The sequence below is a fragment of the Etheostoma cragini genome, chromosome 7 (assembly GCF_013103735.1).
Source record: "Etheostoma cragini isolate CJK2018 chromosome 7, CSU_Ecrag_1.0, whole genome shotgun sequence".
NCBI lineage: Eukaryota > Metazoa > Chordata > Actinopteri > Perciformes > Percidae > Etheostoma > Etheostoma cragini.
The window spans coordinates 13,278,154-13,293,576 of NC_048413.1; the positions used below are offsets into that span (position 1 = coordinate 13,278,154).

The 15,423-nt window shown below is 39.7% G+C and overlaps 2 protein-coding genes across 2 annotated transcripts in view; both read right to left on the reverse strand.

Annotated features, from left to right (window-relative positions):
• The window catches only part of cacna2d3a (calcium channel, voltage-dependent, alpha 2/delta subunit 3a), a 135,072-nt gene extending 133,768 nt beyond the window's left edge, over positions 1-1,304 (reverse strand). The window contains exon 1 of the mRNA XM_034877748.1: positions 1,147-1,304. Coding sequence (XP_034733639.1) covers positions 1,147-1,235 — 89 coding nt within the window. The 5' untranslated portion in view covers positions 1,236-1,304. The remainder of the gene's footprint in view (positions 1-1,146) is intronic.
• Positions 1,305-2,732: 1,428 nt separating this feature from the next.
• The window catches only part of atp6ap1lb (ATPase H+ transporting accessory protein 1 like b), a 13,000-nt gene continuing 309 nt past the window's right edge, over positions 2,733-15,423 (reverse strand). Inside the window, exons 2-7 of the mRNA XM_034877752.1 lie at positions 8,197-8,234; positions 7,573-7,655; positions 5,987-6,225; positions 5,608-5,658; positions 5,215-5,458; positions 2,733-4,855 (exon numbers count right to left, since the gene is read on the reverse strand). Coding sequence (XP_034733643.1) covers positions 4,619-4,855; positions 5,215-5,458; positions 5,608-5,658; positions 5,987-6,225; positions 7,573-7,655; positions 8,197-8,234 — 892 coding nt within the window. The 3' untranslated portion in view covers positions 2,733-4,618. The remainder of the gene's footprint in view (positions 4,856-5,214; positions 5,459-5,607; positions 5,659-5,986; positions 6,226-7,572; positions 7,656-8,196; positions 8,235-15,423) is intronic.

The following is a 15,423-nucleotide window of genomic DNA, read 5'->3' on the forward strand; positions in this document are numbered from 1 at the left end:
GTTGCTCTGCCTTTTCTGTTGCTTTGCTGTATAGTATTTGTTTTGCTGTATAGTATTTGTTTTGCTATTGTATAGTATGGGTATTTGTTTTGCTGTATTGTATTTGTTTTTCTGTTGTATAGTATTTGTTTTGCTGTTGTATAGTTTTGGTTTTGTTTTGCTGTATAGTATTTGTTTTGCTGTTGTATAGTATTTGTTTTGCTGTTGTATAGTATTTTTTTGCTGTTCTTAATTTATGAATTCCCTGTGCGGCGTCCTTGAGTGCCAAGAAAGGCGTCTTTAAATAAAATGTATTATTATTATTATTACTTTGGTCCACAGCATCTCAACAAACTGCACTGACCAAATTGACATCAAATGCAGTACTTATTCTCATGGTCTCTACAGGATCAACCTGCTATGTTGGTGACCCCCTGTTCTTCTCGGCAGCACTATCAGTCCGTGACTGCAACTGCTACACACTTAAATCAAAGCACTATTTGTATTGAACACCCAAGCTTTCAAAAGCTACCACTGTACACAATCTATAGCCTACACTAATTACCAGATCTCCATCAACACCACATAGGCTACACCAAAAACAACAGATGACCACCACACACAGACAGTGTCATGGTATTACTTTAAAAAGTCAGGCCTTATCAATTAGCCTACTAATAAAGCTGCACAGACCAATCAAAGGTGCCTTCCAACAAATGTTATGACCTGTGAGATCATTTGTAATGAAAAGATCCTTTGCTTGATGTAATCTTGCACTTTATTACAGCGTTGTTTGACGACCAAGCATTGCAGAGAAGACTTGCTGTGGTAAGGGATATGACTGTGTTGTTATTCATAGGTTAATACGCAGTCGCTTTGGGAATATTCTGTCGTTATGAGTACCGTATCTGTGAATTCACGAGGTGTTACTTAAGGTTCAACCCCCTAAAACACCCTTAAGGTTTGCTTAGGGAACGCGAATGGTTGAATAACGGACTACAGAGGGCTGAGGTCAGAAACTAGGCTAACGTTAAACGTTAGCAAGAAAGCACTGCTCTGTTCTCATAATAAAGCGAAGGGGTTCACACAGTTACCACCAAACTCAGGTGATACATACCAGCCGCTAAGAGGACACAACATGTAGGCTACATTTAATTTTGGGGTTACCTGTTGGCATATCCTCGTCTTCGTTGCCGCCTCCGCACACTTCCGGCGGACCTTCTTGTCAACTTAACGTTGGTAGGAGAAACAGGCATCTACTAATGGTGAGGCAAACGAATCGACCCCAGGAATCTCGAAATAATGGAGGCACTCAAATTAGTCGCTGTAATGTAATTCTGTAATTCCGTTCCCAACATCACTTACTCTAATCCTTTGTCACTTTTTTTAGTCACAGTTACTGAAGTAACGGCATTACTAAAACGCGTTCTTAACCAGGTGTACCAGGTATCAGTGCTAGTTGCTGGAACCACATTGTAGGCACTAGATGTCGCTGTAGAACACAAGCACGTTTTCACAAAATGGCAATAGGACAACAAGGGTTTTCAAATTCCACTCATGCCTTCGGCACGGTCAAATTTAGAATTTTGTTCACTCCAACTAGCCTACTGTTTGTGATGATGAAACAAATCCAAATTTGCATCTTAAAATAATATTTGAGGATTAGAATTTCAGGGTCTTGTTGTTCTGTCATGATGTAGGCCTAGCATGCAGAATCAAAATAAGCAGAAGTTTACCAACTCTTAGGACACATATTTAATGACATTGTTTGAACCCTGCTGTTGTCCTCGGGTCAAATTTGACCTCAGAAAGTTTCTTTATCATAAATGTGTTTTTTTTTTTCAAACAAATTGTCAAAAGAAATAATGTAAATGGTTCCATTCAATGCTCTTAACAATTAGATTAAATGATGAGCTCACTACTTTCCTTGAATTTGGTTGTTTTAGTAAATTTTATAGCATTTGAAAAAAAAATGATAAAAGGCCGTCATGAAATTTGCAAAACAAATCGGTAAAAAGTGACAAAAAAATTGGAAAAAAGTGACTAAAACGTCAAAACATTTCCAAAGCATTGGAATAAGCGACAAAAGTGTCAAAAAAGACAACCAAAAAATTGAAAGAAGTTTACATTTTTACACAGAAAAGCAAAGTCACAAGATCGACGGGGAGACAACACGGGTTGAGACTAAGTTGATACTAAGTTTATCAAGGAAGGTGATCAACTCCTTGAAAATCCTATGTGCAAATAAAAATATGTGGGCTTATAGTTAAACTACCGTTAGGCCTATGTACAGTCTTGGATACAGATTCTATGACAGCATCTTTACAGAAATGGGATGACATTGTGGCTCTGGTTTGAGATTACAAATTATAATATTAATAATTATAATATTAGTAATAACTTTTATTTAGCCTCTTTCAAGAAACCCAAGGAAACTGTGAAGTGTGCCTATAAATTATACATGAAAGTGTTTGATTGGACAGGTAAACTGTACTGACATTTTAGGAGAGAGAAGATGGCACTCAGGAGGGGAGCCAGAGCTGGTGTGAAATCTGGACACTGGATTGGAGAGATGTGGGTTAAGTAACAATTAAAACATAATCAAAACTTGTTTTGATTATGTTTTAATGTTGATTATGTAATCAAAACTTGTTTTGATTGTAATTTCCAAAAGAAAGAATACAATGTTTAGTGCGCTCCTTTTACGCAGGACAACAAAACCACCTGACATATAATCACTGCACACCATTTCCTCTGAATATCATTTATTGTTCAACCTACATCAGTTGGTCCTCGGACAAACTGCTTCCGCTCATTTCATAGTTTGTAAGATACATTTATGACCAAAGAACACATTTCACACTGCTACAGGTTGACAGAACTGCCGTATCGATTGTTAAGATATCTATTTACTGTCATGCTGAGTGTTTTTATCAGTATTAACGACTTACTGATGCTGTTACTGCTGCTAATGTGGCTTCTGGCATAATAATGGCATCTATAAGTCCCGCTGGGTGGACGGCATTCCATAGTATCGTCCTTCTATTGTTGGAATTTCCACTGTAATTTACAGTTTGATGAAACTGGACCTTACATTGTCTGGTCCAGAATAAAACAAAGAAGCAGACAGTGTACGTATATGTTAATACTTTGTAGAAAAAATCATATGCATTGATACTGTCACCAATCCTCATAGCACAATGTATACTTTTACCTATTTTTATTGGTTGTGCAATATTTGAAGATAGTAAACAGCTATGATCGTATAGAGAGCTTAATTTATCTACAGCTTTGTATGTAGATAGATTTTGGTTATGAGGATTAGCATAGTCAACTTAATAGTATTTCATGAATACATTGTATAAAAAAAGACCTCCGCGGAGTGATACTTCTGTACATTTATGTGTTTTTGCTTTGTACATAGCTGTTACTGTTAGCTTTCATTTTCACATTGTCTCACTTCGTCTCTCACCATATTGCATGGCAACTCCTTAGTAGCTTCACTTTGGCAGTCAGCCCCGTGATGTGGATGGAGATCCCATGGTCTCCCTTGTCCAAACGCTTGACTCTCAGAGAGGCAAGTCATTGCAAGACCCGCTTTCCTGCCGTGCCCTCAGATGGGCAGTCTTGTGCAGCATAATTCCATGTATAGTCTTTAATAGTTTGTCGTTAGTGCTTTCACAACTAACCAATGTTGTGCTAATTTGTAGAACAACCCCCCTCCCCCACCCCCAACCCCTTTGTCTGGCTGGTCTGTAAAAGGTCGTTTCACAGTTGGCCAAGCAGCAGTCTTGTTCAGGGTCTGAGAGAATCCAGAGGCTCTGAAGGGCCAGTAATGCCGGTCCATTGACTCCAGCCAGATGCTAGACCAGTGGTTCCTGATATTTCACTTCACTTACACTCAAAAGCTCTTCAAGCTCCTTTTACTTTGTGCCACATTTGACTGTTTTAAGCTGCAACTCATGCATACTAACAATCCTTAGTATTAGGAAACACTGTGCTAGCCAAGATAGACCAGCCTTTAATGGCATGCAGCTAATTTGTCTATTTCAGCTATAAAACTGGCCATTTGAATCATATATTTCTTGCAGCGGTATTAGACAAAGTACACTGTAATGAAAGCTAGAAAGACAATGTGATTGATGGTAGCTTGTAATATGACACTTGTGAGCCATGTAATACATACATATAATCAGGAACATCTGATGTTAGCTTTATTAGCTACAGTTGCTAGCCTTTTGTGGTTTTGATGGCTGACTGGGGTAAAGGCCTGTATATGCTGTTGTCCCTCAGGGCCCCGGGACTGTCCCTGGCCTTTGACATCAGGCTCATGAACCATCTCTCAGGGAGAAGCTTGAACATCCAAAAGGCCTTATTCAAAATCTGGATGCCAAGATGCAGGTCAATGAGAAAAGAAGACTAAGTATCCAACCACGGTCTGCATTTACTTAAAGTAGTTAAGACATACAAGGTTTTCATATGAACAGGCAAAGTTGTCATTTTGTTGAACAAATATTCTGTGGAGGATACTTTTTCACTCTTGTATTCACTTGCACTCCCCTAGGCCTCGCTTTTCAGCAGCTTTCTCTCTCCCTCTTTCCCTCTGTCCCTCTGTCGTTCTCCAGCACTCCGTTTTCCTTCACAGGCTGTTCTTGTCTGGCAACTCCGCTTCTGGACTACGAGGAAAGTAGACGGTGGCTTTGTGCTCCTCATAACGGTCAATGTGCTTCAGGTGTACCACCATGTGCAGGGCATAGGCTAAGACGAGGAGCAGGATCAAAGAGGTCACCAAGCCCATCAGGATGGCTGGTGTTAGGAAAGTGGCACAGTCACTGGCTGACGCAAATTTGTCTGACTGCACATTGAAGGCCTGGATCTGGAAGATCGGAGAGAGAAGGCGGAAAGATGAGATTAGGCTAAACTAAAGCAGGATAGTGGCTCTTACTGGGCTTACCAGGCACAGAGACACTGGGCAGATGGACAGGTTGAGACAGCCTAGCACATGGCTAAACAGACAGGGGACAGACAGATTGACAAACTGCCAAACAGACGGTAAACGGATTGGCTGACTGACTGACAGCCAAACAGGCGGAACACAAAAGGAAACATCTGGCAAACATACAGTACATACATGCACTCACGTAGGAAACATGGGGGAAAGACTAAGACAGTGAATGTGCAATGATTATTAGAAGAGTTCACAACAATGGCTGCGCCCCTTGTGAGACAGTGTACCTGGAAATCAGTGAAAGTGATGTGCCAGTTAGCAGATGTGTCAGTGTGGGAGCTGGGCACTAGCAGGGTGTCATATTTGTGAAGGCTGCTGACGTGCTGGCAATGGTAGGATGAAGTGGCCGGAGCGTAGACCTCACTGGCGTTGAACGTGGCCTCCTGGGTCCAGTTGTAGTGGATGTGAACACTGTCTAGTGTGAACCAGTTTTGACCAGCTGCCTCATAAAAAGTGTTTGACATCTGAAGCCTGGCAGAAGAGATAATGCCGTTAGTTACATGCACGGTCTACACATATGAAAAGTTGTTGATAAAAATATATATATATATATATACATATATACAATTTCTTTAATGTTGGTCAGTGAAGATATTTGGTAGTAAGCATGTGCATTTTACCTGATTACTAGACCTCGCAAGTCCTCCACATCACCAAACCTTAATGATAGCCTGCAGTAAAACAAGCCCACAAGTTTTAATAAATCTGATTTGACACAAAAAAGTAACAGCAGGTATTATAATATATATACAAATTAAAGTTATAACTGTCTTCTCGAAACATAATTTCCTTAGATAATTAAATGCCTATTGTCGTGTTTAATAGTAAGTAGTATCAAATCTATGCTGATGCCTTAGCTTTACATGCAGATAAGTGGGCTTTTGTTATATTTAACTAGCGCACCATATAGTGTCCATCCTGTCTTGTAATTAGTGCAACAATTCATTTAAAAACAAAACAAATTCCTCAAACATAACTCTATCCACAGTGTTGACTTACGTAGCTTTCTCCTTGGTGCAGATGGAGCCTTTAGTGTCCACGGGTGAGTTGGTGTTGAAGACCCTCTCAGTTAGGTCAATAAAGGTATGGTTCCTGTAGCGGATTGCCAGGCGCTTTGCCTTGAACAGAATGCAGGTCTTCCCATTGTAAGACACGCTCAGTGGGCCGTAAGGCCCGATGAGAGACTGGAGTAGCTTCCTCTTACTGTGATACATCCCTGGCTGATGCCAGTTAAAAGGCTGCAAACATATGAAGAGAGGAATTTAACACAGGAGAAATAAAGAAACCGTTGTCAGCAACAGTTTTGCATTCTTTGACTGTCCTCTAGAGGGCGATCAGATTTGTATTCAAAGACCTACTCAAGCTGTGCCCCATTTCAGTGACTCAATTTGGTCTACAAAAGGCGCGGGCCCTAAAGGTTTTGCTGATTCTGCTCATGCTTGAATAAAACTTTCTAGCACTACAAAGACCAAAACAAACATTCATTTGTGAAATTTTACCCTGCTGTTGAATCAATAATGTCTAAGTTTATTACCAAGAAGTTGATCTAAATTGGCCAAAGAAATTGTAAAGACCAGTTGTAAACAGACTTGATTAGCACTCTACTAGGAATTAATGCTAGAAATGCAGACTTTGGACGATCCAGCCAGTGAACAGGGATACAGTAATAGAGTATATGCATTCAAGTTATCACAATCCCCAACATACAGGAGGTAGATCAGTCTTCTTCTACAACATGTGTCAGCGTGATCTGTGGACATCACCACCTAGCAGCTCTTCATTTATTTTATACAAACTGATCAAAAACACACATGCCTGGTACCTACTGCACCATTCTTTCATGCAGGTACAATGTTAAGGTGCAATTCAAGCTTCTGGCCATAAAATGTTCAGTGTTCCAACCACCACTGAATCTCAAATGAGAATGGAGCAATGTCGTCTTCTCCATAGAAAACTTGCATAATCGTGTGGTAACTGTTAGTCTGCATTTCTCCACTGTGCAGATAGAAACTGCCCCCTCTTGCTTTTTAATCTCTTTGCTCAAAAGCCACATCTCATTGGAGGGCATTTAGGCTAATCCAGCACTATTTAACAAGACATGTAAAGAGGCATACACAGTGGCTGTGAAGGGATTATTTGTTTGTTTGTATGTAAAACATTTGAAAAATAGTTATGGTTAAATAGTTAAAAGTTACGGTTACTGAGCAAACAATTTCCAAAACATAAATAGCTATCATACTGAATATAGTACAGAACAGAGACTTTACTGCGAGAAATCAATTCATCTGTATGGGACCTGGGTGCATCAGCTGACATAGCATATTCACTGTGTTTTCAGTCAGAGTGATCATATGTGTGTGGGTGGTGAGGATGTTTTTCCTCTTGTGAATGTGAGACCAACAATGTTCCCACATCCAAGGTCAAGAAGTGTGGCTGTGTGTGTGTGTGTGTGTGTGTGTGTGTGTGTGTGGCTGTGTGTGTGTGTGTGTGTGTGTGTGTGTGTGTGTGTGTGTGATATGTTTGTACAGATAAAGAAGGATGGCTGATGGTGGAGATAGTGAGGAGAGAAGAGAGAGTGTGTGTACCTGCAGTATTCTCCTGAGTGGGTTTTCATCTTCAGGCGTCAAAACAACCTCTTCACTTTCTAAGCCGTACTCTCCATCGTGACCTAAAAACACATACACACATTACTGCACCATGAAAGATTATATCAGTATACAAATTATGCTGTTAGCAATGCTGCATTGCAGATTGCAACATAATCATAAAAGTTCAGCCAATTTCACACACGCCACAGAGACACAGGCACACACACACATAGTCACAAAGAGATCCTGCGTACACCTCGGTGCTCAGGCTCCTATCTATTTCCAGTTGCTTTGCGTCATCACAGTGACTCATCAGCAGTTTCTTTCACAGTTACGGTAGTATTGTTAAGTGTTTACAAATACTGTTCATCTTGTTCCAGCAACTTATCATTTGCAATCACATCATTTAAAGGAATGTCTCTATCATTTTTTTCTGCCTTTTATTTCAAAGAGCCTAAATATAACACATCTGAATTGCCACTTCAAAATTCATTTAGTGACAATGTAGCAAATATGTCTGTTTGTCAGCACTAGCTACCCAACATCTATCCCTCAGCATTCAAATTAACATGGCAGGTTTGATTGAATCAGGCCTTGTGTCACACCAGATTTGTTACTTACTTGATGTGACTCTTGTTGCTTGTTTGGGGTCCTCTTTGCTGTGGAAAAGACAGAAGACACAATAAGTTCTTGGGATCACAAGATTCGGGGAAATGTTTTTTTTTCTCTTTTTGATGATGCTCCATAATATACAGGGTGCCTATTTAGCATGTTTCCTTGAACAGCAAAGTTCATTGTCTACTGATGCAGCTGCAGCAAACACAGGGACAAAAAACACCTCATAGAATAGTCTATGCTGAAAAATGTATACAATAGGTAAGAATGATTATTCCCGCATTCAATACACACTCTTTTCAACATATAAGTATGTGTCTGGGCTGTATATTTTGTAAGGTACAGCATGACAACTTTTAAATTGTTTAATAGCCCAAATTATGTGTTTTGTGTATGGGATGACATTTATTATTATTATTATTATTATTATTATTATTATTATTATTATTATTATTGCCACTGAACGGTCATAAAAATGGTAAGTATACTGTGATATACATAATTATGTATGAAAGTGACCATAATGGAAAAAAAGAAACCCACAAACATTTTGATGTGGTTTCCAGACTTATTAAATTACAGATTTTGCAAAGCAGAATATACTGTTTGATCCATAAAGGTGGGACAGCACAGTACACAGCTGCAGAGCACTCGTCTCACAAAGCTTTGCCTTTCAGAAACTTTGTGTGAGGTGTTGCTTTTACTAAATGACAATTTTTTTTATGTGGGACTAACCGACATTGTACACAGGTGTCGACTTCTCAGTATGACTAAACCCTGCATAGCCTTGGACTTCTTCAAGTTAATTCTGATCCTTTTAACTGTCTAATCAAAGACGTAATACACTAGCAATGGGCTTACTGTATGGCGCTGACATGGTCGTTTTGCCGGTTGTCGTGATGGTCCAACCAATGCTCTGACTGTGTTGTGGGCCCTAGCCTGTCCTTTAGCAATCATAGGCTAGCCTGCTAGTCTCCACACCAAGACCAGTTATAATGGACTTCTATAAAGTAAACCCTAAAACCTGTCTGTGGGAGTGGACATGACAACTAGCTTGTGTCTCCTTGTGTCAAGTCTAAGTCTTGTGACGAGTCTGTCCGTTTATCAGCTTTGGTCTTAAGTATTTCAAATAGTTTTATGATTTGCAGCACAACAAAAGCAATACTGTAAAACCTGTATCTGTGATTGATATCTTCTTTGTTATCTTAGGTTCAGATCTTGTGGGGAAGGCCTTTTTAGTAAAAACACAGGATGACCTGGATGTTTATTAAACACACAAAAGCTAATACATCACAATAGCTGTGATAAGGACTGTTTACAATTTGTTTCCCCTGAACCAGACACTTTAGGAGCTGCCCCAGTATAGTTGAGTGATCAATGAGGAACAACTTGCAATAAAAAAGGTTATGAAATGGCAATTCAACTGCTTGAAATTGACCAAAAAGACTCTGTATGTACTACATTAGTAGTGTCTTGTGATTTATGAGGGAAGAGTTACATTTAATCCCACATTTGTAATATTATTAGGCTTTATTGTTGGCAATGGCAACAAAATGAGGTTCCCTTTAAGATTAAGTTATTTATTCTTCTTTCCATAATCTGAAGGGAGTATATGGGTATGTACCTCATGACATTTATTTTTTTCACTTGCCCATGTCATGCTCTAAATCTCAAACTATTGTACTGGATTTTGGCCAGACTCAAGCAAATGATGAATATTTTCATGTCACTATGACATTTTCACTGATTGCCTCAAAGGCAGTATTGTTGGCCCATTCATCCACGGATGCCATGCACAATATCTAAGAGGCAGCTGTCTGGTTTTTTTTGGATTGAAGAGATTATGCTTTCCTCTTGCCCATTTGTTATTTTACTCATTGGTCTAGATAGTGCAACTAAGATCAAAACAAGGTGAGCACACTTGGGCAGCAGCTAACAGATATAAAGGTATTAGTGTGTCTGAGCACTGGAAATAACAGCTTTAGGGTAGGTTGTGGGACATCACTTCCAGCAGCCTGGAGCAGTTATCTACCTGCCTGGGGCAGTTGCCACCTGGGCAGTATTGTGTAGTTTAGTGCCAGATGGATTAGGATTAGTGGTAAACACTGGTCAAATCCACAGGAGCCCAGATATGGTAAGTGGCAAGCCCTGAACAAGATGAAGAGATTAAGGCATGATGTCAGAGCCCACGGCATTCTAGACAGTGCAAGTGCTAATTAATAATCTGAACTGACTTCAGAAAACGTGACTTACTGTACACCCGGCTGTCCAGTGAATTTGAACTTGACAATGACCATTGTAATTGAACTAAGTACAAATGGAGCAGTCTAGGGTCTTTAATTAAATTTGTGTAACTGGTATCCCCTCGGGTAAATTACTTCACTTTTTTATTACACTTATTTCTTGGGCTTACATTCATGTGATTTATTACACTGCTATCGAGATATCAATATCATACGCATAATAATGTTATTATAGTACTGTTACAACCTTCTTTTTTGTAATCATTGATTGTTAATAATAAAACAATGTCGCTAATATTGTCTTTTCCATGAAAGTACTTAATGTTCTCAATTGTATGAGTAAAGCAGAGTGAATATGAGAAAACAGCTTCATACACAGGATCAAATTCTACAGTAAGACAAGCTCATGGTATGCAACATGTAGATGCAGGCTACTCTTTCGACCCCATTGACTTTGTTTCAGATCACCTATTACACAGCTCGAGAGTATGGATGTTTCTTTTCTCAATAAATCAAATTAAATCAAGCTTCAGTCCAGTTAAACAGATGTCTGTAGAATGTGAATGAGTAAATGATCTGCAGGTACTTTGCTACCATTTCCTTACGAGCTCATCAACTTGCTAAATTGGCTAAAATAGATACTCACTTGGATGTGTGTGTGTGTGTGTGTGTGTGTGTGTGTTGCTACTATTTCACGGGTAACAATTATGACAGTTTACTTATATGATAAATCCAAATATTTACATTTGCCCAGGTGAATGCTGGCTAAGCATGTTTGTTTATGGAAGAGCTGCCAAGAGCACTATGCCTTTGGCAGCTGGCAGTTGTGACTGAAACCTCAGTAGCATTCTAGGTATTTGGACGTGCTCACTTATCACTGCACTGATATGTGAAACCTTACAAATCCTATAACAACCCAAAGGTTCAAAATGGTTCAAAATCAACATTTTGTATCTTATTTACATAGTACTGAATTCATGTAAACACTACACAGCATACAATCAGGGATTAACAACTGTTTCTGTTATTGTATACAAGCTGCATATGCACCCCCCACCCTAGCCCATCCCAAACAAAACTGAATAAGCACTCCTTCCTCTGCACCTAGGCCTCAGCTGGCTGAAAGGAGCCAGAGGAGTCTGTGCAAGCGTGAGTGCTAACTAAAGCCAGCCGTTTGTTCCTGTGCCAGTTTCGCGAGGTCAGCAACCCAGGACTGCTGCTGCCCCATCATTGGCTCAGCCTGTCACACGGTGCCTGGGTGCTGAACAGGCCGTTTATATAATCAAAGCCATGCCAGAGCCACTCCTTGGCTCACCTCGCTCCCACTGCATACATCCTAAATACGTGCACGTGCAAATGTACAAACATGCACCTACACTTATGTCCAAGATTGAATATACTATGAGGACTGTTAGACGGTTATGATTACAGTTATTTTTAGATAAGTAAGTGTCTGGCTTTTAAATATTATCAATGAGAATCATTAATGCTACTGATGGTAGCTCGATCAATACAGTATATTCACTGGACGTCCTTATTCAAGCTTGTAGAGGGATAGCTGATTACGATCGCTCAAATGTGCCTCTGCTGTGCTCCTCTCTCTGCTTCTTGCTGCTGCTGAGCAGAGAGAAGGTGTGGTGCCTGCCCACCAAACTTGTAAACAAATCCTTTTTGCCTCTGCTACCACAGAGTGCTGAGCCACTGCACTCAGACCCTCTATGAACCAGGATCAGCCCATCCAAGCCTCTACATCCTACAACTGGAACAGTGTTGGGGAGTAATAGCTACTTGTTAGTTTTGCTGAGTTCAGTATTTAACTATATTCTGTGTGGTTCATTTAGCTTTTTGTAAAATTCTAATTTCATTCAAAACAATTACAAAGAACACAAAAGGTAATTTTTAGCAACTTAATGTGGACCTTTAGCTATTGGATTTTTGTTTCTCAGCCTATCAATAGAGTATCAGACTACAGGACTACAGTGACGTGTTCTTGTACTCATATTACCTTATATTATGCCTACATGAAATTTTAAACCTAGCGATGGTAGTATTTCACAATGTCCAGGGTGAACTACTTCTGCAAAGTAATGTTAATCTCAGAGACAGTACTATGTTGAAGGTATATGACAAATTATTATCATTAAAAAAAACACTCAATGGTTGGGGTTAACTATTATGTCTCTGACATGTCAGGAAGAAATTTCTTAATCCACACTGTGCAGGTGCTAGCCTATTAATAGATTTAATAGTGCGGATTAAGCTTTAGGTGTTTACTAAAATGCCGCTCACAGCCCAGGATGCCAGTTCATTGCAGCTTCAAAGTCTGGGTTCTTGGGTCAAGTTTAGACAACTCCTGCAAGTTGTCCTACTGTTCCTACGCCTCTGAGATCAAATGCCTCAGTGCTGGTGTGGACAGTCTGACATATTGACTGCATTCATACGGGGAAATGCAGACATATTTCTAATCATGATTAGTCTCCTTTGACTTGATTGTTTCCTACGAAATAATGTTGAAATTAGCTGGTGGTCTTTTGACCCTGTAATCTTTCATTGAAAGGGGATCACTGATCAAACTTCCACTGGAAATCCAACACTTGGACCACAATCTGTGTCTATATTTTAATCGGTTTGTCAGTGTTTAACAGTTTTAAGATACATTCAAGCAAATGTTGACTATAAAGTAGTGGATAAACGTTTGACTGCAAACACATAAACTGCAACGTGAACATGTTACAGTGTAGATTAACAAACAGGAACAAATATGAAAAGCTACACAGCATATTTTACTTGTTACATGTGGTTCAGAAAGTGTTTTGTTTCACAAAGATGCACAATTCTTGTGCTGGTCCAATGCGCTGACCTCTTTCGGTCCATGTAAATACATCTGTGGCCATTTTTAATTAGACTTTGTGAGTGATATAATGTAGTTTGAGTGTGTTGCAGCAGGCCCTTGCAATTGGGTCATATTTAATTGACTTGTGTAATTGTTTGAGAAATGTGCTGGACCAACTCAACACTGATTTCAGTGGGAATAGAACGGGTATTTCAATGTAATTAAAACGTGCGATTTGTTTATAAAAAAAAAATGAAATATCAATAGTGTACCTGTTTATGCTTCTTTTTACAACATTTGTGATTAGCTTTCTTTGACGTCTATTTTATGTCTGTCTGCTCCCAATAAAAAAGCTTAAAACTGCATCGGAATGTTTTTCTTTTTCTTTTTCAAACTATAAACTACAACTGCAACATTTTCTATAATTCTCCATACTTGCCTGCACTGTGTATAGACTCAGTCTATAGAGAAGAGATCGATTCTAAAATTACAATTTAGTCTTTGGACCCCTAATCTGTACCCATGTTTGGGTAATTTAACTACTGCTACAGTAGAGAATATTAGTGGTAGAGAATTATTTTAAAAAGGTATGAACATCTGTCAAATTATTTATGACCTTTTGAACTGCAAATGTTTTGTTTAAACAGTAAAAGACATCGCTATTTCTAAAATGTACTTCTGACATACTTTCCCAGAAAGTATTTGGTTGATGATGAATCAGGTTGTTAGGGCATATATAACCACACAGTTGGTCATCTCTGGCTAGTATTTTTAATACTTTTGTTAAGCTCTTGGCCATCAATCATAGTTCAGATGCATATTTGTCATAGTACCACACATGCCAGTTACCACAGAAATCAGGGCTTACTGAATTTTTCCTCTTCGTTATCTTCTTGTAACCCCGTTTCTATTAGCAGTAGAAGCTTTTAACTCACTCCGTCTTTATTTGCAACCAATGTTATGCACCCTACAAGGCCTCTTAAATAAATGGCATGAACGGCTGCTCTTATATAACAGCCTCTTCAAGTGTGTCAGAGCTAAGAACAGAGCTAAGACTGGGGACTGTAACTGTTACGTTGCAGAGTTACGTACAAAGTTCCCCGGGAATAGGCTTGAAATCCCAGGAGAAATTAATGTTGCCACTCTCTGACTGTAGTGAAAAGTTAAGATAGGGATCTGTCAGGGTTTCACAAACACTAAATTTAGCTAAAATGAGAGCAATCTCATGAGACTTTGTATATTGAATTGTAAATCCAAGTTATTTGTGCCCTACACTTACAAACATGTGTACAGATAAGATTGTTGGGGAATAAATGAAAGTATGACAGTAATAATCTTTGATTATCCAAAGTGTATTACTCTCCTGAAAGTGCAACAGCGAGGTAAGTCATGTACAATGATTAAAAAGCATTGTGTCAGAAACTGCAACATATTTTGGCTTTGAAGCGTTTGCTCTCTAGAGGATTGTGCAAGCCATGATACATGGCATAGTTTCAAAAGACGTACATGGTTTTGGCACAGCATTATTGCCATAATGTCTCTATAAGCAGGCAGTAGATGGTGCTAGCAAAGACCCTGGCTGCCAACTCAGTCCTGGATCTGTGACACTGTTGTGAGTGCCCCCAGGTTTCAGCTCTGAATATTTTATCCAGATTTGACCTGCAAGACTGCATGTGCATTATGCAGACATGGCTGGCTAGAATTCCACTCCCTCTCTCTATCTCTCTCTCTCAATGACTGCATCAGTAAACAGACCCCAACAGACCATCCCTGATGCATCCTCTTCTCTCCTCCCTGTCCCATCCTTGTTTACCTTCCCTCCGTGCGGCTGCCCCTCTTCTCTCTACTTTCCTCTGTCCTGCAGGCCCACTGCCCCAGCCTTATTTAGCTCCCTTCTGCCAGACCAACACTACTGTACAGAGACAACAGCCCCATTTGTGATCGATGAGCAGCGTCTGATGCAGTCCCCAAGACCGAGACAAACAATGCCTCACAGCTCAGCTCTCTCTGACACACCAACACTGCCTGCATTCACCATTTGTGATACACCCAAGGTGAGATTTGGGATAAGGGAAGGGAGGCAAAGGAAAGAAAGAAAGACCCTAGGAGAACACATCAGCATCCCAGCATCCCCTCATGCATCTCTCAATAACACCC